The following is a 24,101-nucleotide window of genomic DNA, read 5'->3' on the forward strand; positions in this document are numbered from 1 at the left end:
CGATAAATGTTAAATGTTATATATGCCTAATAAAAAAATTTGAAACAAAAAATAATAATTATTTAATGGATTCTTACAAATATAACAGCAACATTACGGGGTACAAAGCGTTGGTGGGGGGCTTTGTACCCCATAATGTTGCTGTTAGTTTTGTAAGAATCCATTAAATAATTATTTTTTAATGGGCACACGCTCCCTTGGATATTCATTTATTTTTTGTTCCTGAATTGTTGGTGCCTGCTTTTTCCCATTGTCTTTCTTGAAAATTACACTTTGCAAGCTGCTAAAATTCCGGGCATTATCCAATCAGAGAGCAGGGTTTTCAATAATGCCTTGAATTTTACTGCTTTAGCCTATAATTGCCGGTAATTCGATAAAATCTTACTCATTTGGTGTCAATACTAGCCCTTTGAGGCTGAGCAAAACATATTGCAAATAATCATCTTTTGGGTTTTTTTTTCTCGTTGCTGCAACAGTTTTATGGATAGTTTGGTATATCTCAATCTGGAGGTCTTTTCAAGTGTACATCTCTCTTCCGCTGTGCATAGATATTTTTCAGAGACCCTGCAAAAGACCAAAAAAAAAATCAAGACTGGTGCTTAGATATTTTGTAGAAAGAAGACAGCTATTTAGAAAACCTGCCAGCTTTATATCACAAGAAGCAATGAAATGTACTAATTAAAATGTAACATGGTCTCATAACACCCCAAGTGCTGTACAGGCCAGTAATGCATGCTAAGCAAACGGTTGATAGCCCCTGTGACACTGAAAGTGTTATTTAAAGCCATACGGATATACCATACCTGTGTCCTTTCTTGCAATCTGTCCTTCAGCACACAAACTGCAAAACAGAGATTCCATCAGTATCTTAAAATGACAAATGTAGTAAGGTTTATCGTCCTAGTGACGCTGCATCGAAGGATTAACGAGGCAGGGGGTCCCAATTCAGACGCATGGACCCCCAGCTGCTCGGTCGCGTCCGTCACTCTCCCCGGCCACGTGGACTTTTACTTATTCGTCCATGGCACCTGGTACAGTAAGTCTTGCTACATCTTTGGTTAGGCAGAATGGGGAGATGTGATACAGACAAAATTATCAATAGTGGCGCTCTAAAATAACCAAATAACAAACAACCTGCCTAAAGCCCAATCTTACTAAGTGTAATATACAGTGAAGTAAAGTAATATAAAGTGATACCAATATAAACAAATATGGATGCCGCTATAACCCAGTGGAGGATCCTTCTCACGATCCCATGTAGATTGCAGAGGTGTAGGTCATCGGGAAGCGCAAACCATGCAAAACAGAAAAATAATCTGATGGTGCAGTATATGTGATAAATCGTGAGTTCATATATTTATAAAGGTCTGTGTGTAGAATACTCACAAACATATAGTGAGTGATGTTCACAAAAAGGTATCTTTAAATCTCAGCCCACCAAGGATGGTAATCACAAGGAGCTTCTGGGGACCTTAATAATAAAAGAAACGGACATAGTGCAGACTGGAAGGACAAATTTATAAAAAGCAAGTGGTAAGGGATACACTCACATGGTATTAGAATTAAAAAAGCATGTAGATCCCGCGATCTGGATCTCGGCAAGTGAAGCGTGTGTTCTCTGCCTCCCCTGTGTCTCGGCGTGCGTGTCACTGGTGCGTCTGCATGGTTTGCGCTTCCCGATGACCTACACCTCTAGAAAGGGGAGATGTACCTCGCTCTAACTCCAGATTGAAGTACTGTGTGCTGCCAGGGAAGTATGCTGAGAGATATACTGAGAAAGATGGATCGTGTCAAAGAGGCACGAGCCACACAGAGAATCCCTTTGCAGGGCGCACAACAGACCAGAATATTATATATACTTATTCTTAAGTCTTAACAGGCTTACAGACTAACTGCTAAAAATTTCTTTATTAGTAGTGACGTTCACAGAAAATAACATAAACATCTACAGATGTAGTAGATGTAAATACTAAAAGTTGTGAGCTGTGTGGACCACTATGTAGACTATTAAGATGTCTATTGTTCTGATATTTTAATATAAATATCTTGTGGCTGGGTTTGATGTAGTAGGAGTGATATTTGGCCGGGTGAATACTGAGCCCCTCCGTCCAATAGCTACAATCCTCAATGGACTGACTTGGTGAGTGTGTTCCACACATCAGGAGAGTCAGTTATAGCACATGAGTCAGGTTAATGAAGTATACGAGTAGCTGGGATATATGTTTATGCATCCGATATCAGGAAGATAGTTATCTAAAACAGTTGGTATTCTACCGTTTGGGCAGTGTGCAATACAGGTAAGTATTACAGGTGCATAATAGTACCTAGAAGTATCAAAATGCCTCATATGGTAGTAGAGGGCGGACCATAGAAAAACTACTACCTAGGATATTGCATACTCGAAACCCACATATCCACAGTGGAGCAGTGACTCTTGCGTGCATATATAGAGATACCTTCAATCGGCGTGGCATATCCCGCACTTTGCGGTGTAGTCATTGAGTGATTGTAACCCTTGTGAGCACTTAAACTATCTGATTTGCAAGTTCTAAACGAGTCTTACACGAGAAACCCGTGTACATCAGGAAAAGTAATTTCCTTACACTATGGTGTTCTGATGTTAAGGTGGTATCGAGTATAGATGGGTGGTACAGGTAAGTGATAGTGCTCACATGTACCAGGGTGCCTTATATGGTAATGCAAGGCGAGCTACAGTTACTTTGTTGACTAATTTATTGCATGTTTGAAACCCATGTGCCCAAGAGTGAACAGTTGCTATTGCATGCATATATACTAATGGCAGCAATCAGCGTGTCATAGTCCGCGCTGCACAGTGTGATCAGTGGGTGATTTTTACACTTGTGAATGTACGAGTATCTGGTTTGGAGGTGTATCTTAGTATCTGACTCCAAAGCCTCGCTGAGCAGTTACAAGCGAGCCATACAGGCTCTTAGAGCGTGCATACTGACACCCATAGTCGTGAGCAGACTCTCCACAGGAAGGAGATCTGCATACAGGTTTTTAGAGTGGTCCGTAAATAAGACCTCAAGCTGATAGACTGAACTTGAAAGATTAAAATCAGCCAGCTAACCCGACGTACGTTTCGTCGCTAAACAGCGGCGACTTCCGGGGTGGGCGTTGTCGCGTCTATGTCCGCCCCTTTATACGTAACGGTTGTCATGGCAACCGGATAGACGCTAGTCAATGCCGTGTTTCCTAGCGGTTAGGCTATAGGAACTGCTGAAATGTGAGTTAGTGAATGAAAACCAGTGCTTCGTCATGTTGTGAATACAACGTTAGTCACAGCTATATGGATTCTTATTGCAGGTTTTCAATGAAGACCAATCTTTTGCTAGAGGAAAGGGGTGAATACAAAGCCTTCATTAATGCGCCTGTAGGGTTTTGGGTATGTAGTAGATAAATCCACTTGGCCTCTCGCTGGAGGAGTTGTTTATCCCAACTTCCCTTCCGAATACTGGGGGCTATATGGTCAATGCCTTGAAAGCTTAATGTATTTGTATCTCCTGCATGTTGTTCCCGGACATGTCTGGAGACTGGGGTGTCTTGTTGATTTCTAATGGAGCCAAGATGGAACTAAACTTCTCCTTCTTAGTTCTCTTTTTGTCTTTCCCACATATTTCGCTCCACATGTGCAGGTAATGAGATATATTACACACGTGCTTTTGCAATTTATGAACCCCTTGACTGTGAAGGTTTTAGTGTTGTTCCAATTGGAGAAGGTTTTACTCTCCTGCATATCGTCACATGCTTTACAGTTATGGCACTTATAGAAGCCCTTAACTTTAAGCCATGTGTTTTGGTTTTTATTCTTTTGTCTGGTGTAGTGACTATGTACGAGGAGATCACGGATGTTTTTTTGACCTTCTCCATACCACTAATGGCTTGTTTTTTAGAACCAGTTTCAAGTCATCGTCATTTGTAAGCAGATGCCAGTATTTTCCCAGAATAACATTGATCTCTTTCCATTGTCCATTGTATGTGCTGATGCATCTGATCTCCTTGTTACTTTTGGCCTTTGGTTTGTCCAAAGGGAGCATATCTCTAGGTGTGTTTATCGCCCTATGATAGACTGTTTTTAATTGTGTCTTCGAATAGCCTCTTGCCAAAAAATTGTCCTTCATCTCCTTCGCTTGTTGTTTAAAAGTGTTCAAATCTGAGCAATTTCTTCTTATTCTGAGATATTGGCCTATAGGGATCCCCCTGATGAGTGCTTTGGGGTGATAGCTGTCAGCCTTCAAGTAACTGTTTTGCAGTTTTCCTTTTGTAATTGCAGGCTGAGAGATGTCCATCAGCCGTTTTAGTTATTCTTAGGTCGAGGAAGGTAATACTTTCTTTGCTGACCTCTGATGTTATTCTGAGGTTATGCTCATTTGCATTTAGCAGACATAGGACGGTGTCTAATTCCTTTTTGCTACCTTGCCATAGTAGCATAATACTGACTAGTAGAGTGCTCTGGCTCACCTGTATGCCATCTAGGCGTTTAAGTACGTCTTTCGTGTCTTGGACATAGCAAGGTAAAGCAACCACAAAGTTTCTTAGAACTTTGTCTATGTAGATGCTAGAGTTTTCTGTAAGTGACCCTATGCCCGACACTATGGGTCTTCCTGGGGGTTTGTTTTTATTTTTGTGTATTTTGGGGATACTATAGAATGTTGATATAGTTGGATGTTTATTCATCATAAATTCTTGTTCCTGATTTGTGATCACCTTGGTCTGAAAACCTTTTTCCAGGATTTTGCTTAGCTCTTTTTGGAAGATCTCAGTGGGGTCCCTCTCAAGGGTTTTGTAGCATTTCTTATCCCCTAGTAATCTGCGGCTTTCTGACACATAGTCCTCTATTTTTGGAGGACTATGTTGCCCACTTTGTCCGCAGGTTTAACAGTGATTTCTTCCATATCCATAATTTCTTTAAGAGCTTTTTGTTCTCTTTTATTTAGATTGTTCGTTCCTTTCCTAATGTTAAGTTCTTCTAGGTCCTTGGTGACCATGTTTAGGAAAGTGGAAATATTCGAACAGGTGTCCTGGTGAGGGGTGAAGCGACTTTGAGGTTTGAGGAAAGTGTGGGGACCATCTCCTGGATTTTTTCCCACTATCCTCAAGTAAGGAGATCAGGTTTTCAAAATGTTCCTGGCCTCCTTCTTCCATATTGTTGTCAGACGCCTCACCTATATTAAATCTACCTCTTCGCTTAAAATGCTTGTGTAGAAGCATTTTTCTTGCAAAGAGGTTTATATCTTTTACTGTTTTAAAGAGATCAAATTTGGCCATATTCTGGTCTGTTGTGCGCCCTGCAAAGGGATTCTCTGTGTGGCTCGTGGCTCTTTGACACGATCCATCTTTCTCGGTACATCTTTGGTTAACTAGATTGTTCTTTTTAACATAAGTAGAAATAATAAAGGTGTTATTTACACCTGGAACACATGGGAATGGGGGAATGGGAGGAGGGGGAAGTGTGAATGAAAATCATAGTGCACGTTTCAAATGCAAACGCATGAACATGGAAAACAAAGTTTGGTAAAAAATTGTCTATGGTTTTTTTGTTTTTGTTTTTTAAACACCCAAGTGACAAACTGTAATGTGAAATCCGAAATAATTTTACATCTTCAAGAAATATATTCAAAAACTCTCTCTCTCTCTCTCTCTCTCTCTCTCTCTCTTTCTTTCTTTCTTATGGTGGGTAAAAAAAGGGGTCAAAAACCCTCCACACTAAAGCATATGGCAAATGGAAATATTACTGTGTGTTCATTTGCATGTTTTAGACTGGTCTGCAACCCCGCCTTTCACCATTATCACCCAGCACTTCCACTGCAGCAAGCGATTCTGGGAAATGACATGCAAATGAGCACACAGTGCCACCTTTTGTCTCAAGCTCACATTCCTCTTTATTTTTAATTGGTTTTGGTCAATTGAACAAAAAAAAAACACGCCAACAAAGATTTTCAATGTTTGACAATGCTAAGAAAAAATGTTTTTCAGCTAAATGGGGGTGGAGTTTCATGCTTCCGCACGGAGTTTGTATTAAAAAACAATTTGAACACTTATTTTGTGGGGGTTAGCGAAGATTTACGAATTATTTGTGGAAATATTGTCAGACCAAACACCAACATGTTCACTATGATTAATAGATCCCATTGGGATTAAAAAAATGAAATGGTGTACCAAAATGTAGCGCTAATTATAGAGAGATTCCAAAATATTTTGGGGTTTTTAAGGGAAAAGACGCTTTAAACAGCTGCAAGTGTTCAGCCATACTAGTACTGTTTTATATGGCAGTATGTTCATTTTCAGTTGCATAAGGCCACGGCCCCCGTGTCGGCGCTGCACGCACGCCTGCCAGGCTGGCGGCCCGTGCAGCTGTGATCCCCGGTCTGTGCAGAGCTGCAGGGGGTGGGGGAGGGCATGGTGGGGGAGGGCATGGCGGGGGGCGCGGCCATGACGTCACCATGACGTCACCCGACAGGTTCACCTTCATCGGCCGAACCACCGGAGGGCGTGGCCAGCGCTCCGTCACCAGTTCTGAAGACAGAAAAAATCTGGTCGCCCAAAGCAACAGCCAAGGCATCAAGCGGGCCCGGCCCCATTGAATGGTGGTTCTTGTCCCTGCAGCGCGCTCCACAGCAGGCACCGGGGACCTAGCCTAAACTGTTTTAAGTCCTGCAGAGCTGGAAACACAAAACACCAATACTCACCGGTTTTAATAAGAAGTAGGCCATGCCAGACTGTGCTGTACAAAAAGATCAGCATTGAGTAGTACCATTCACAGGTTCCCGGTATGCACACTTTTCCTGTGTCAGAAAATGAGCAACAGTTAGCATTCTATAAATACTTTTGCTGCAATAGGAGAAGTTAGGGAGGCGTTAGCAGTTCTATTGGGCAATGGGAGGCGTTAGGGAGGAGTTTTAGAGAGCGGTTATACAGAATGAACCGATAGGAGAAATTGAGGAATTGTAAGGAGCAGTTACATTATATGGAGGAATTATAGGGAGCGGTTAAATGGAGCAATAGGAGGAGCCATAGGAAGCAGGTTATGAGAGGCAGTAAAAGGAGTTATGGAGATGTATATGGAGAGGTGGAGGAGTTACATGACAAACTTATATTGGATGTAAAAATAATTCTGCATTTTTTTAAACGTTTTCATAATGTCAAGCTAAGGTGGGATGGAACTGTCTCACGATCTAATCAAATAAGAAATTTTTTATGATTAACAATCTTCTTACATTTGATGCAGAAAATGTCACAAAAATCGCACCGAAGAAATTGTTTCTGTACCAATATAAAGAAACATCTTCACTACACTATTAAATATGGTTTATTTTCTCTCTCCACTGCCAGAGGGGCACACAACATAGTGAGCTGAATGTTACATTGAGATGCACGTATTTTGCACTTACAACAGGCAGAGTTAGTAAAATGACTTACTATAGGTCTGAATTATTTCAATCAGAACAGCTATTGTCAGTCCCATGATTGCAGTAGTATGTGTGACATAAGCCACAATGAAAAAACATTTACCTGAAAGAAGACACTTTGGGTTAAAAAATGTACTTTTTCTGCTTTATCCATGCAACTCTGAGGGAACAGCTATATGGAACAATAGGAGGAGTTACAGGAACTGGTTATATGGAACAATAGGAGGAGTTATAGGAACTGGTTATATGGAACAATAGGAGGAGTTATAGGGAGAGGTTTTATGGAGCAATAAGAGGAGTTATAGGGAGCGGTTATATGCAGCAATAGGAGTTGTAGGGAATGGTTTTTTTGGAGCAATAGGTGTGAGGAGGAGTTCTAGGGAGCAGTTATATGGAGAAACAGAGTACATAAAATTGCAGATTGCTTACGGTTTATGAAGCGAATAACACAGCTTGTAATGGCTAAAAGCCCTTGCAGCAACGCCAGCAGTAATGTTGGGTAGGGAAACCCTGGAAGACGGATGGGATGTCCGAATTATGAAAACATAAAACCAAAGGTTATCTTAGTAACAACTTAATTCTGAAACACCTTCATCTGGTCGAAGAATAAGGATGCCACGCCCCTCTACCAAGTCCTTATATATGTATAATGCAAAGATGTACAGTAGCGGCAACTTTTATTTGAGTACATGCCGGCGGCATGCCGGGATCTACCCCGGCTGCCGCCAGTCAAAACCGCGAGCCGCCGCGTTTGCCCCACGCACCCCCCCTCCACTTGGCGCCCAATTTACCACCCCTTCCCGACCCCGGCTCCTGCTCTGCCCCTCTGCTTCCCCGCACCCCGCGTACCTTATTTTCATCTCCAGGGGTGTCGGGGAAGCCCGGGGAAGCCGGGCGCGCACGTGACTGTGACGTCACAGTGCGCCGCCACGCGCCGCGGCTCCACGCTTGGGACACGCATCCAGCCGGCGGCTTTTACTCGAATAAATGGTAAATTAAATAATAAATAATAAATAAATATAATATATAAAAAATAAATAAAATAATAAATAAATAAATAATAAATAAATAGTAGCTGCCGCTGCTGTAGGGCAGTTGTTTTTAGAACCAAATGTACTAACGAACAGCAATGGCACACAGCTGAGGTGCGCCAATTTCCTGCACTGCACTCCCTGTTGGCTCTCCCCCAGTGTCGCGCCCCCTTTTACCTGTAATCCGGCGTCAAATGACGCTGCGGTGTTGTCAAGTCACATGACCCTACACTGTCATTTGACGCCGAATTGCCATGGCGACGGGTGGCCCAAAGCTGGCTTAATTCCGGTGAATGAGTTATAGAGGCCTCCCGCTGAAGAGCGCAGAGCCTCTGTAACCACTGCACCCCCCCCCCCCCAAAATAAATCTCGCGTCCCTCAGTATGCACACCCCTGGCACACAGGATAGTGGTCCAATAAACATAGATGGTCTTCTTCATTCGAGCCATCGTGCAGGTATCACAACATTTCGGGGGCACGGCTTCGTTAGGTGCATGTGGTTAACCACCGATGAAGGGTCTATGCCGACGAAACGTAGCGGTACCTGCACAATGATTTGAATGCAGAAGAGCATCTACAGTATGCTTATTGCACCGTGTGTGTACCATGTAAGTGGTAGTTCGTGAGTTTGTTTGGTTCTACATGTACGGGAGTGTTGGCAGAACTACTAAAGGAACCAGCACCAGGGAGAAAAAGAATTGTGTGCCTAAAGGAGAAGAAGAAATAGACAGTGAGACAGTATAACTGTGAACCCTTCAAGAATGTATTAGGACTCATGGGAACCCAAGCCTACCTATCCTAGAAATTGCACAGATTGATGCCCTGTGTCGTGTCTTTTTAAGACATTCATTATATTTGCTATGTATCTCTAATGTTCACAATGTTCAGCGCTCCTCGTGATATGGAAAGATGTGAGAATGAAAAGAACAATATAGTGAAGTACGTTCACATAATATTTTTAGCACAAAAAAATGGTAAGATATGCACTTGCTGTACATTAAAGTGCCTATACCAGGCACATAATGATAACTTTTGATGATTATTCACCTCCGTGTTGGCAATAAACTTCCGGAAGTGACGTAGAACGCCGGCTGGATCGGCGGTGGATGTCGCAGAAACCGGAGTAGCGCACACGAACTGGTCTGTCCCTGTTTGTATTTTACACTGTTATGTGTTAATTTACTACCTGAACTTTTATAAAGCTGGAGCTTTTACAAAAGAAGTCCCTCTTGAAATCTTTATTGCCAACACAGAGGTGAATTATCATCAAAAGATACCATTACGTGCCTGGTATAGCCACTTTAATGTAAGTGAATATCTTACCATTTTTTTGCGCTAAAAATATTATGTGAACGTACTTCACTATATTGCTCTTTTCTTTCTCACATCTTTCCATATAATGAGGAGCGCTGAACATTGTGAACATTTTTGCTGCTGCTGGGAATTGGGAACAATTCAACTGTTCAAGCTGCACCACATCAACTTATCTCTAAAAAGTTTGGACTTTATCTATGTTAGAGCGCTTCCTATCTTTGCTATAATATGTATCTCTAATAAAAGAAATAATTGTGCTTTGACAGAGTGAGAGTCGTTTTTTGTCTCACTATACCAGAAGGAAAGGTGATCGCCACCCCCTTGATTTTACAAAGACGACACGCTGTAGAATAAGAAATATTTTAGTTACCTTTCATAATATACAAGACTGCAAACACAAAAGCCGAGATCATTACGATGACATTCATAATCATGACATGTCCTACGAAGTTACCTGTGGGTAAAGGGGAGTATATATTGTTTGTTTTTTTCTCCCTCCATATTTATAATATATATACAGTAGATGTAGCGGTTGAAACAGTCTACTTACGTATTGTGATAGACCCTGAAAAGGGTTCGATGTAGGGTCTACGTCTCGCCTTATGCTCTCTAAACCAGCAGTTTACCCACCATGAGATCATGGAGATGAAAGAAGCCACTGCAGTCAACAGTGACAAGGAAACGGTAAAAAAGACCACCAAACTGGAGAAAGTCTGGCTACCTGCAGACAAAACAAGGGGTCAGTCCCACTTAGCGGCTCAAACAATATCAACAACTTACAGTATCAGTGTAATTGGCTTGCTTAGATGTATTTAATCAGCCTTAAAGCAACAATCCGCCTTGAATGAGAATCTTGAGAATCTTCCGGAATCAATGAGAATCTTCCGGAACTAACCTGTGGCACTTAAAGCTGCTGGGACCCCCATATTGCTGCAGGGTCACCCAATGATGATGTCACACTTTTCTATTGACTGCCAAAGTGAGACTAACCCCAGAGTTAACCCCATTGTTTCTCCCTGGACAAGAATTATTATATGGACATTTTAGAATAAAATATCTTAGGAACTCGGGGGTGCCATGCAGCTTGGAGTGTCTATGGTTAAGGTGTGTATGTATGTATGTATGTATGTATGTATAGGAGGATTCTTTAATGAAACAGAGAATGGTCACCAGGACCTATACTCACAATGTGGGTAAAAACACAATCAATTGAGACAATCTGTAAACAGCAGCAGATGGATATAGCAGACAGGTTGCAGGACCAATAGGTGATGAAAGGGTTAATCCATGAGGGAGAACAGTCCACAGTATACCACTTGATGTAGAGATGATACATACACCAGAATATAACTCCCACTAGCCAGTGGAGTGTATGGTACAATGTCCTTCTGTGGTAGCAAGTGGATAAGGCTAAGGCCCCGGTAAATCAGCTGCAACGCGCGCCCGCGAGATTGGCGGCGCGTGCAGCCGATTATCTGGTCTGCAGGGAGCTGCAGAGAGAGAGACCGGGGGGGGGGGGCGTGGCGGGGGAGTGACGGGGGCGCGGCCATGACGTCACCCGGCAGGTTCGTCCTCATTGGCTGAACCGCCAGGGGGCGTGCCGTGCCGCCCGACGCGAGTTCCTGCTCTCAATTCTATTGAGAGCAGGAGTAGCTCTCGCGCGAGCGCTGCGGCCCCCCCTTGCAGCGGGCCCGGTGCCGTTGCGGGGAGGGCTCGTGAGCGCAGCGTCCGCCACAGCGGACGCTGTAGCAGGCAGCGGGGGCAAGGCCTAAACCACACTGGAATCTCAATGGCAGCAGCCAGATGGAAAAACTGCTGTGAATCAATTAACTTCACAGCAATGGCGGCGCCACGAGGGGTAGGAGATGGGGTGGCTGTGAGCATGTAGAGTCTCCAGATAGTAGCACAAAATAACTTCAAACCTGGCCTGGCTCCGCCTGCCGTATGCGCGTCACTGCGTGCTGACGTCACACGCCAACACGTTTCGTCACAAACAGTGACTTTCTCAAGGCTAGACAGTAGCAATACAGTAGATACCAGCTTATATAGTGACATAATTAGCTACTAGAGTGCAAACAGGCTGCAAACTGTCAGTGTGTAATTGCAAGGAATCCCAAGGTAATAATAAACAACGAGAATGAAATAAAAATGGGATAATACTAAGGAAAACAGATTATACTGATGAACAGACATTAAACACACACCCATGTAACAATGTACACGTGTGTGAACACTTCATGCTCTGGCCAGAAACCATCTGAAATTGTATACCATCATCAGACAATCAAAACTGGTTTAGCTCCATATTTAAATTCAAAATAATCAGTATATAATCTCTGAGGTAGCAAAAAATCAGATGATGGGCCAGAAAATAAGGTGTAGACTGTAGGGAAAAAAACTAAATAATACTGACAATTATTTAAATATATAAAAAAAACAACATATAGAAGAAAAAAGCAGAGCTAAAGAAAGATACTAAATTAAAAATTCTATTATTAAATATGAATAAATTATCATAATCTAAAATTAAACAATGATGACCTAAAGATACTGTAAATAAAGATAAATATAAAAACAAGATGAGACAGCAACGTGAATACTGAAAGCAGGGAAGACGGATGTTAACCAGAATGCTCGTGTCTATGCATTCGTTGAGTCCGAGTGGAGCCAACGTGCCTAAGCAGTAAATCCAGTAGGACTCACGAATGCATAATGTTTTGAATCTGTCACCACCCAATTTGGAACTGGGGACAGATTCAATGCCTGTAATCCTGAGACTAGAGGGGTCTCTTGAGTGTACCATAGAAAAGTGTCGAGAGACACTGTGTGTAAGAACCCCCTTAATAATGGCTCGTCGATGTTCTAGAAATCTTGTACATAGAGAACGTTTAGTATGTCCTATGTACTGAATCTTACAGGCACAGGACAGCGCATATACCACATGTGTGGTAAGGCAGTCAATCCTACTCTTAATCGAGTGTACAGAACCATGATCTGCCACATCTGACACTACCAGAGAGGGGCAAATGAGAATGAATGATTGGAAGGATCTCTCTCATGCGACTGGGGGCCAACTGGTTTTTAATATTAAATGCTTTGCGAAAAACCACAGATGCCCTAGGTGTGAGATATTTGCTGAGATGGGGATCACACAACAACACTTTCCAATGATGATTAAGAATTTCAGTGATTTTGTGGGAATAACCACTGTATTTTGTGATGAATTTAACTGCATTCTTTACAGTAGAGTTATCCTTATTATCCCTTAACACCTTATTTGAACCATTACCTCTAGATTTATTCAACAACTCAGTTCTATTCATGGCTCTGACTTTTTGATATGATTCTTGGACTTTATCACAGTCATAGCCTTTCTTTGCAAAATCAGTAATAAGCTTGCCTGACTGTTCCTCAAAAATGAGGTCAGAGGAGCAGTTATGTCTGAGTCTACTAAATTGGCTCAACGGGATATTGCTGAGCCATTTAGGAAGATGACTACTATCTGCGTGTAGATACCCGTTAACTGCTACCTCTTTGAAGTGGACTCTCGTCTGTATATTATACTCGTTATCTACCGAGAGTACCAAGTCCAAGAAGATAATCTCACTGGAATGTGTTTGGTGAGTAAAGACTAATCCAAGATTGTTATCATTAAATCTGTCAAAAGCCATGTGGAGACTCTCTTCATCTCCATCCCAGATGATCAACAAATCGTCGATATAATGACCATAGACTACCAGGTTCGCCCCCAGATCCGCATAGGCCCAGATGTGATGACATTGTAAGTAGCCACTTTTCTTGCGCTTTATTTATATGATAAAACGTACTTCACCTTATTGGCATTTTTCTCTTTTATAGATCATATCTCGCCCTGGATTCTTGTAAGGATATTCTACGTATTTATCCCACAGGTGTTAGACATTTAACCACCTGTTGTCTCTGATTTGCACCTTTTCTGTTTTGTCTTTTTGTATATCATTGGTGTTGTGTACATCCATTACATTACGGCAGAACTCATTTGACACCATTTTTACTATTGTTGATAATTAGTTTTGCGCACCTTATTTTGCCTTTTTTCAGTGTGTGTGTGTGTGTGTGTGTGTGTGTGTGTGTGTGTGTGTGTGTGTGTGTGTGTGTATGCAACAGATTGCCTTCCAAGCAGGGAAAGCAAAGAAACAGCACTCAGTAGTATGTAGCAAAAAGATTGTATTCAAACAACATGACAGCACATGTGTAAACCAAGGTTTAATGCAAATGAGCATACAGTAATATTTCCATTTGCTATATATAAACAATATGAGCAGCATGGATTGCTTTAATCATTTTATTTGTAGCCAGTGAAAAATGTATATCTATTTTTCTTTATTTTAGGTCTACTTAATTCATGCATATCAGCTACTTTTGTTTCTTTGTAGAATAATGGCAATATAATTATTTTGCAAACTAAGAGCAACGCAAAAACAACAATTTAACAGTAGATCTGAGGATTGATAAATTTTATCACAAAACAGATTAGATAAATCCCCAAACCCACTTAGACTGTGTAGCCTGGAGCTCCCGTAGCTCCTTGAGACCCCCCTCCCCTTGGGCAGCTCGATCGCGGGTGCCGAAAGACCCGACGGCTGCTTCCAAGGGTGGGGGCTGGAGCAGGGAGCAGCGCGGCTTCTCCTGCCTGCGGCCGGTTGCCGGGAACGCGATCGGGCCGTTGCTAAGGCCGCGATCGCGTCTCTAAGTTCCCGGCGGCTGCAGAGCAGGGCGCCGCCATTGAGGACCGTCTCGCGCATGCGCAGGGATGGCCCAGACTCAGGAGAGCCCCAGATAGCTCGCGCATGCGCAGGGAGGCTGCGAGAGTTAGGGAGAAGTCGCGCCAGTGTAGGGAGAGGCCAGGGAATAGTGAGGCAGCCCCAGATAGCCTGCGCCTGTGCAGGGAGGTGCAACAAAAGCCCGCGAACCCCTAGCTTACCAGGGAAGACTCTGAGCAGGGACTACGAGTCTCATGAGTCTATGTATGCCCCATGTGACACCAGGGAGCCAATAGGGCTTAGGAAGGCCAGGCAAGGAAAGTGGATACATTGTTTGGGCTGCAGCACGTTTGTCAGTTGGAGCTGGGGAGCTGTGAGGGAAGGAAGGGTGCAGAGAGCATATGCAGCTCCTGCATTGAGTAAGGTCCCCCACATCCCAAGTAAGGCCTCAACTCCCCACCAGGTTAGTGGGTTAAGTATTTAGGGAGGCCCATAGATAGGGACGCTGCCCTTAGTATAGAGTGCTGCCTTGTCAGAGTCACAGCGGTCAGTGCTGTGAGGTCTGGCAGGCAGGCACCCTAGTGTGCAGCAAGTTGCTGTACGCGTTCCTAAGGTTGCAGTGTGTAGCTGCTAGTGTTAGGGTTAGTGAGAGTTAGGGGAGTGGGGCAGGTTATCATCCCGCAGGCCTTAGGAGATTCCCCCAAGTCACCTCAGGTTGCGGTTCATCAGGGACAGGCCCTAGGTTAGGATTCCTGTCACTTTAGGGTTAGTTAGGGATAGACAGGGATAGCGGCGGTTGCTGTTCCCGTGAAGCGGTTGGACCCACGTTGGGGTCCTGGAGAATATTACCTGGATAGGATCAGACGGATGCATCGCACGTCTGACCCTTTGAGAAGAGTGTGGCAGGCCCGAGCATCGGAGTGCTCGGAAGGTACCTCTGTATTATATGTGCACCAACAGGCCTATTAGTTCATAGTGACTGCGCAGTCACCCACGTTCTCTCCAAGAGTTGGGGACATTGGGTGGGGATTCTCAGGACACTGGGTGGGAGATCTAGTGTCGGGGAAGCGTCCTGCGCGACGCCATAGGTGTTTCCTCTAGAGAGGGACACAGGTTACTAATGTAGTATGCAGCATGTATGTTCTATGTTCATAAGTAAAGTCCTTAGTTAATATATATCTGTGTGAGTATCGATTATTGTGATTGTCCTGCGAGGAACCACTCCCCCTAGGGTGGGAGCCATCGCAGGTGGAGGCGCTGCATCGTTGGAAGTAAGTACCCCTAGAATAAATGCCCCAGGTTCCCCGTGGCGGAAGCTCAGCCCTCCTGTGAGCAAACAGGTACCGCACCACACTGATAGTAGTCAGATACACCTACCCACCCCAATCTCACTTAGGGTGGAGGTAAGAGGGCTACAACTGTTAAAAAAAAAAAGAGCAAAAACAAGAAAAAAATAATTTCCTGCCTTAGTTTGCTGCCGGGGGTCTCCAGAGCTGATATCCATTAATACCAGCACCGAAGACCCCCGGCATGAATCCCATGCAGGAAAAATGCATTTACAGCACACTGCATCACCTTAGCGGCTAACCACTAAGGCAATGAAGGGGTTAACCCCTCCCGCTACCCGCCCGCAAGGCTTAAAACACCCATCCTTGGGGCTAATACCCCCTTCACCCACCCCCGCCACCCATAATAAAACATAAATACGCACAACAGCCCCATTACCCACCTCCTAGGCCCCAGTAAATATTGCAATATTTACTAAGCACCAATACACAGCCGACCCCCTGTACCCCCCCATACTGTAAAACCATGATTTATTTTTTAACATACAGGATTAATACCCCAGGCCGACGGGTGTTCGCTGGCCCCACAGTGCACCCCGGGGGTGTCTAGGGGCCTGTGGGTGGTCCCCACTAGGTGCTGTGGGCCTCCAGGTGGTACCCGCGGGTAACTGCGGGCCCCAATGGGGTCCACGGGTGGTCCCCGCGGGTGTCTGGGGATCCCTGGGTCATCCCCACAGGTGTCTGGGGGCCCTCAGGTGGTTCCCATGGGGGTCTGGGGGCCCTCGGGTGGACCCTGCAGGTCTGCGGGTCCCCCACAGCTGTGGGGCCCCCGGTTCTTTCCCGCAGGTGTTCCCCGTGAGTCGAGTTCCAAATGTGAAGACAACGGAGCACAGCAGAAAGGAAAAAAAATGAAAAAGTGGGGGCTACGATACCAAAAATAGATAAAAATAATTTATTGAACACGTGCACACATGACATAATGCAGGTGGGCACCACCATTGCTTTTTGTACACCATGTGACTGAGTCATTTTAGGTCAAGTATGTGACATCATCCAAAGGGAGCCAAATAGTGTACTACAACCAATCAGATTGGGAATTGGTTCCCACGATCTGATTGGCTGAAATACCACATGATACCGGCCATCTTGGATTTAGTGACATCATGTTAAAGGGAAATGAAGCACAGCCATTCTGATTGGCTGGCATCATTCCCTTTAAATGACGTCATTAAAAAAAATTATGTAAATCAGCACATGGTTTCAGAAGCAAATCATATGGCTGAACCAGTTCCCGCCCAAATGTGACATCACAAGCCATATTTAAGGCTGTGACGCCTCATTTGAGCCCAAGAAGACGACGAGACAACATCGGTTGGGATCTACCATTGGGTTTTTTGGATTGAAAGAAGACAGAAGATTAAGAGATAATTACAGAAGAAGAAAGAAGCTAATTTAAGATAGAAGAAAGAAGACTTGGATACCTGATCCGGATCTTCATGACGAATGGCATCGGATGCAGTTTCAGGCCTTCGCGGTATGTGAGCTTCCTATTTCCCCGGAAGTCGGAGGGCCAGCGCTCCTAAAGGTAAGTAATATAATGAATGTATTGAAATGTATTTTTTTACAGTTTTTTCCATTGGATGTGTTTTTTTTTTATTTGCACATTGACTGATAATGTATTAATCTGTACCCACTTAGGGTACAGATCAATACATTAGGCCAATAATTTGTTTTTAATTTCTTGCTTTGTATTGAGGGTGATTTTTTTATGTTTGTTCATTATGCGGATGTAATTGTTTGTCATTTTGCTGCATTTTTAATTTATTTTTTTTGGCCGATTTTGATTTTGATTTTTAATTAATGATGTCTTGTGTTGTGTAATGCTTTTTTTTTTCCCCCTCTTTTTTCCTTTATTGGAGGCACATATAAAAAATACAAACAGTGGTTACAGTCAGATCAAAACAATGTGCGTCGAAGTCATTGGCACATGACTGTTAAATATATCAGATGTCTCAATAAAACCTTTTCTTGGTTATGTAGTAAAAAAAGAGGGGGGGGCAGAGGGTGGGGAGATAGGTGGGGACGACAAGAAGAGGGGGAGAAGGGGAGGGGGGGGGGGAAGGGATAGGGGGTCTCCACGATCGTTCCCAAGTTATGGTTGTTTAGTTATTGGCTGGGGCCTATGGCAGGGGTGGGTCTCCTGAGTGGGGCCAGGGTTCCCAGGTGTTGTAAAATTGGGGCATTTTTTGTTTCAGCATGGCCGTGAGTCGTTCCATATTCATAACCATGTTTATCCTATTCACTACTGTCCTCCTCGAGGGTGCCTTTACTTGCTTCCAGGCCGCCGCAACCGAGCATCTCGCCGCCGTTAGTATAGCAGAGGTCAGCCTGGCCGCGGGTGCTGGAAGATCTTCCATTGGCTTGCCCAGCACGTATGTCAGGGGGTCCAGGGGGAACTCTATACCTAGGGTATCGTCCAGGAGTCTTTGGATTTTAGCCAAGAACTTCTGGATCTCCGGACATGACCACCAAATGTGGGCCATGTCCCCCTTTTGACCACATCCTCTCCAACACAGATCGTCTGTGCCAGGGAAAATCTGGCTCAGTCTACTCGGGGTCAGGTACCACTGAAATAGTATTTTGTAGATGTTTTCTTTTGTGACGGTACAGATTGAAGTTTTGGAAGCTGCTTCCCAGACGTCCTCCCAGTCCTCAAGGTCCATTGGTGTGTTGAGATCTGCACACCATTTTTGCATATAGGTATGGGAGGGTTGGGGGAGGGAGGTCTCGGTTATCCTGTAGATACCCGAAATTAGTCCTTTCTGGTATTGTCTTATTCGGCAGAGGGACTCAAATCTGGTCAGTGGGGGGAATTTCGAGGTCGGGGATAGAGCTCCAAGGAAATGCCTTATCTGAAGGAATTTGAATAAGGGGAGATTGGGGGCTGTAAATTTCGTTTTGAGCTCTTGGAAGGAAAGAGCTTCGTCATTCTCCAGCAGATCCTCAACCAAGCTAATGTCTAGGTCCTGGAATTGACCAAACTGGGTTCGAGAGTGCCCAGGAGGGAATTCTGGGTTCCCGAATATGGGGGTGAGTTGGGAGGGGGATGAAGATAGGCCATATTTCCCTCTGTTCTTGAACCAAGTGGACCACGTGCATTTCATTACTCCAAGCTCGAGCTTCTGAGGCCTTTTTACCTTGTATTCTTGAGACCATAGTAGTACTGGGAGGGGGATGGGGGATGCGTAGTGTGACTCAATTTCTAGCCAGCAGTTAGAGCTCGGGAGGTTCTTCCAAACCACTGTTTGCCTGAGCATGGCTGCTTGGTAGTATCTAACCACATCAGGGACTCCTAGTCCTCCCCTTGTCTTTGCGGACAGGAGTACCGACCTCGGAACTCTAGGTTTACGTTGTTTCCAAATGAAACGTAGGATGTATGATTGTATATTTCTTTATTCGGCTAGTGGAACTGGGATTGGGAGTGTCTGGAAATAATACAATAGACGGGGGAGGATATTCATTTTTGCGGAGACGATTCTGCCAAACCAGGAGATCTGGTATGTGTTCCAAGCGTCTAGGTCTCTTTTGATTTGGTCAAATAGGGGGGGGGGGGTAGTTTGCTCTGTACAGTGAACTGTATGAACTAGTGATTTTTATTCCTAAATATTTTATGTGGTAGGGGTTCCATTTATACTTGTGATTTGATTGTAAGAGTTTCCAAATGGGGTCTGGTAGGGATATGTTCAGCGCTTCGGATTTATCCGTGTTAATCTTATAGTCTGAGACCTGGCTGAATTGGTCTAAAAGTTTCTGTAGGTTAGGGAGGGAAATGTGTGGGTCAGCGAGGGTCAGAATAACGTCATCCGCGAAAAGGGATATTTTATAGTTTTTATCGGCGATTGTTATGCCTTTGATGTTTGGGTCGGCTCTGATTTGAGATGCTAACGGTTCAATAGAGATTGCGAAAAGCAGAGGGGAGAGGGGGCAGCCCTGTCTGGTTCCATTTCTGATTTGGATTGGGTTTAATTGTCCTCCTGGGAGTTTTAGATATGCTGTGGGGTTCTGATATAGGGCTCGGACACCCTCGAGGAAGGGGCCTGAGAAGCCGAATTTAATCATGGTTTGGTCAAGGAAGGTCCATTTGATCCTATCGAAAGCTTTCTCGGCATCTAGGCTGAGAATCATGGCCTGGAGTTTATTAAGATGCACGTGGTCAATAATATCAATGATTTTACGGGTATTGTCAGAGGCCTGTCTTGTTGACACGAAACCCACTTGGTCTATATGAATTAGTCTGGGGAGAATAGGATTTAGCCTGTTTGCGAGGATCTTGCTGAAGAGTTTAAGGTCTGTATTAAGCAGGGAGATCGGTCTGTAATTACCGCATTGTAGCGGGTCCCTTCCTTCCTTATGAATAATGGCTAAGTTGGCAGCTGAAATTGTGCCCGGAATCGGTTCTCCTTCTAGGAAGGAGTTAAACATTTCAATTAGGTAAGGGGAAAGGGACGATATGAATTTTTTGTAGTAGGCGTTCGAAAAGCCGTCTGGGCCTGGGGTTTTGGCTATTTTGAGAGAGCTTATGGCTTGGATCAGTTCCTCCTGCGAGATTTTGTGGCTCAGGGCTGAAAGCTCCTCTTCAGTGAGAGAGGGTAGATTGCATCGCGCTAGAAATTGCGAGGCAATATCTGCGGTGTCTGTATCTAGGTTAGGGGGGTGGAGATTATAAAGGTCTGTGTAGTAGTTAGCAAATTCCTGAGCAATTTCTTTCTCCACATAGGTAGTGTGGCCGCTTTTTGTGCGGATCCTTGTGATTTGGGCCTTCGTCTTAATTCCTCTCAATTTTGACGCTAAGAGTTTGTCTGCCTTATTGCCCCTGTCATAGAACCTTTGGTTGGTCCATTTGAGCGCTCTCTCTACCTCTTCTAATTGGGATAATTTTAGCTCAGATCTTGTGTTGTTAAGTGCTCTGATTGTAGCTTTGTGGGCTTCCCAGAGTGTTGACGGTGCCGAGACTGACCCTTTGTTTATTTTAAAGAATGAGGCTAATTTTCGCTGAATTGATTCTACGACTTGCGGGTCATTGAGGAGGGAGTCATTAAGTTTCCATTTATACGTGGAGCTCTTAACAAAAGGTAGGGAGAGAGTCAATTCGACCGGGGCGTGGTCAGACCATGTAATTGGGCCTATGTTGGAGTGGGAGGCCGCCTGGAGAACATTTGTGGTACCTAGAAAATAGTCGATCCGAGAGTAGGACTGATGCGGGGCTGAGAAGAACGTGTAGTCCCTCTGGCCTACGTGCTGCGCCCTCCAGATATCTGTGAGGGAAAAGTTGTGTAAGATCTCTCTGAACTTTTTCGCCTTTTGCTGGGTCTGGGCTGTGTGGGTGGTGGTGGGCATATTAGATTTGTCTTGGTCAGGCGAAAGAACCATATTAAGGTCCCCGACCAGTAGTAGGGAGGCGAGTATTGATTGGTCTAAGGAGTCTAGAAGGTTTTGTATGAAGTGAACCTGGTTTTCGTTGGGGGCATATACGTTAATGATAGAGATTGGGGTTCCTGATAAGGAGCCCTGCAGAAGTAGGTATCTTCCCTCCGGGTCTCTGGTTATTTTAGCGGGGACAAAAGGAACATTATTTTTTATCAGTATAGCGACTCCCCTTTTTTTAATGGGGGATGAGGCATTGTAGGCCTGGGGAAAGGCATGTTTGAACGTATTAGGGGGGTCGTTCGAGTTAAAATGAGTTTCTTGAATACAGATAATGTCGCCCTTGGTTTTTCTAAGTTCCTGTAGTGCTAATCTGCGTTTCTTAACTGAGTTGAGGCCCTTAACATTGAGGGAGATAATTTTAATTGACGACATTATTTGAGGGGTTTGTTCCCAGATTTGAGAGGTCTGGGCCCCGTGTGTTTCCCATGACGGGGGAGAATTGGTTCCCTAAGGGAGGGGGGAGAGGGAGACCATGTTTTCTGCTTTAAGGCCCTTACTGATGGGAGAGATCGGGGAGAGGGTGGGGGGGCTGGGAAGGAGAGGGGGGGAGACACACATGGGGAGAAAGAGAAGCGGGCTTTCGGGGAGCCCAATAGTAAGTTCCTTTGGCAGCAGTGTGACAAAGGAAGGGGGTTCAGAACCCCTGGAGATCCTTCCGGAGCATCAATCATGAGGCACTGCCAGGCTGGGAGGTCCAACACCCTCCCTAACTAGGTTAACTGGGGGGTCTGCCTGTGGCCCTGGGGGGGGATAACTCGGGAGAACTGCGTACATTCCCAACGTTGGGACAGCGTGGTGTTGGGGGACGGGGGTTGCTCTTGGAGCCTATTAACCTTTGGACCCCATAGCACTGGGGGTTGGTGGGAGGGGTAGTGCGTGGGGGGGAGGGTTGGGGGGAGAAGGGGAGGGCTGTGGGAGGGGGAGGGGAGGGAGGGCGAAGGGGGGAGGAGAAAGGGGAGAGGGGGAGAGGGGGGGTGAAGGGGAAAGGAGGAGGGTAGTTGGGAGAGGAGGGGGGGGGGAGGTGGGTGTGCGGGCCCGGGGAGCTGGTCTTGGCGGAGGGGCGATCCCATAGGTTGACCCTCTGTGCAGTTGAGGTGGGGATTGGGAGGTCCCTGGCAGTACATAGACCTATGGAGGTGGGCTTGGTTTGCCTCGTAAACCTTGGGATGTGGGTGGCATGGGGGAGTTGGAGGGGTGGGGGGAAACACGTCGCTGGCCCCGGTGGAGCACATTTTCAACATATTACAATTAGTTTTGGTCTGGAACAAATGATTCCGGAGGGAGCGAGGATCTATCATAGTGGTCCGGGGTACCCTGTTTGTCAAAGTGTGAATGTGGAGGGAGGGGGGGGGGGCAGGCATGATGGGGGGGGCGTTATGGGGGGGGAGGGACTCAGGTTGGTTCGGCCTTTATGAGCATACAGTACAGTTTCATCACTTTAGAAGCAGTAAACATTTGCAACATAGTACATTTTCATCACGTTTGCAGCAACTGGTGATTGCTGCAGTTTATTTACACCCTATATTTAGCTGTTGTTCGGCGCGGGTGGCCCCTTGGGGCGCATGGTTCTGCCGTGGCAGGCTTACGGTGCCCTTGCAGCCTCAGTGTGTGGGGGGGGAGGGGGGAGCGGAGGTGGGGGAGGGGACCGGAGGGGGGGAGAGGGGGGAAGAGGAGGGGGGGGGACAGGAAGGGGGGGAGGGGGGAACAGGAAGGGGGGAGGGGTGGGACAGGAAGGGGGGAGGGGTGGGACAGGAAGGGGGGAGGGGGGGACAGGAAGGGGGAGGGGGGTAAGGGGGGGAGGGGGGGGACAGGAAGGGGGGGGGAAGAGGGGGGGCGGGGAAGAGGGAGGGGGGGGTGGGGAAGAGGGGGGGGGGAAGAGGGGGGGGGGGAAGAGGGGGGGGGGGGAAGAGGGGGGGGGGGAGAGGGGGGGGGGCGGGGAGAGGGGGGAAGAGAGGGGGGGGGGACAGGAAGGGATGGGGAGAGGGGGAAGGGTGGCGAGCGATCATTGGTACATGACATTTGACATTTGACAGAAGCAACAGTTTATCTTCACATAGCTTTAGGCTGAGATTCGGCGCGGGGAACCCCTAGGGGGCGTATTAATCCGTGAAGGGCTTCTTAGATTACCCCTTAAGTCAGGGTGCACGGGGGGCATGGGGGGTGGGGGGGGGAAAGCGTTACATCATGACACAACCAATGTTTCAGTACCAACCGAGGACCCCCGGACACCCACAGGTACCACCTGCGGACCCACGGGGAACACCTGCGGGGAAGAACTGGGGACCCCACGGACCCACAGGGACCACCTGAGGGCCCCCAGATGCCCATGGAAACAACCCGAGGGCCCCCAGACACTTGTGGGAACCACCCAAGGGCCCCCAGACACCTGTGGAAACCACCCGAGGGCCCCCTAACTCCTGTGGGGATGACCCGGGGTCACCCAGACACACGGTGACCCGCTGGTACCACCTGGAGGCCCACGCCGCTTAGCGGGGACCACCCGAAGGCTCCCAGACACTCGTGGGGCCTGCGGACACCCATCGGGCCCACCGGGTACACCCCGTCGGCCTGGGGTATTAATCCTGTATGTTAAATCATGGTTTTACAGTATGGGGGGGTACGGAGGGTGGGTTGTGTATTGGTGCTTAATAAATATTTTTTAATATACATTTTATTCCTAGTGTTGATGAGCAGGGGTTCTCCGGAGCAGAACCGCGTTGGTTTCAGGTCCGGGGACCCCCTGCTTCCCGAGATACAGGCCCCGTTATGGGGTGCCGCCTATGCATGTAAACGGTGCCTGTATCTCAGGAA

At 45.9% G+C, this 24,101-nt stretch overlaps 1 protein-coding gene across 1 annotated transcript in view; it reads right to left on the bottom strand.

The window, feature by feature from the left end:
- Positions 1–444: 444 nt before the first annotated feature.
- LOC142463957 (uncharacterized) overlaps positions 445–24,101 on the bottom strand; it is a 29,154-nt gene continuing 5,497 nt past the window's right edge. Inside the window, exons 2-8 of the mRNA XM_075566874.1 lie at positions 10,326–10,496; positions 10,146–10,229; positions 7,860–7,940; positions 7,441–7,533; positions 6,711–6,806; positions 804–841; positions 445–564 (exon numbers count right to left, since the gene is read on the bottom strand). Of these exons, the coding sequence (XP_075422989.1) occupies positions 556–564; positions 804–841; positions 6,711–6,806; positions 7,441–7,533; positions 7,860–7,940; positions 10,146–10,229; positions 10,326–10,496 (572 nt within the window). The 3' untranslated portion in view covers positions 445–555. The remainder of the gene's footprint in view (positions 565–803; positions 842–6,710; positions 6,807–7,440; positions 7,534–7,859; positions 7,941–10,145; positions 10,230–10,325; positions 10,497–24,101) is intronic.

The sequence above is a fragment of the Ascaphus truei genome, chromosome 12, assembly GCF_040206685.1.
Source record: "Ascaphus truei isolate aAscTru1 chromosome 12, aAscTru1.hap1, whole genome shotgun sequence".
Lineage (NCBI taxonomy): Eukaryota > Metazoa > Chordata > Amphibia > Anura > Ascaphidae > Ascaphus > Ascaphus truei.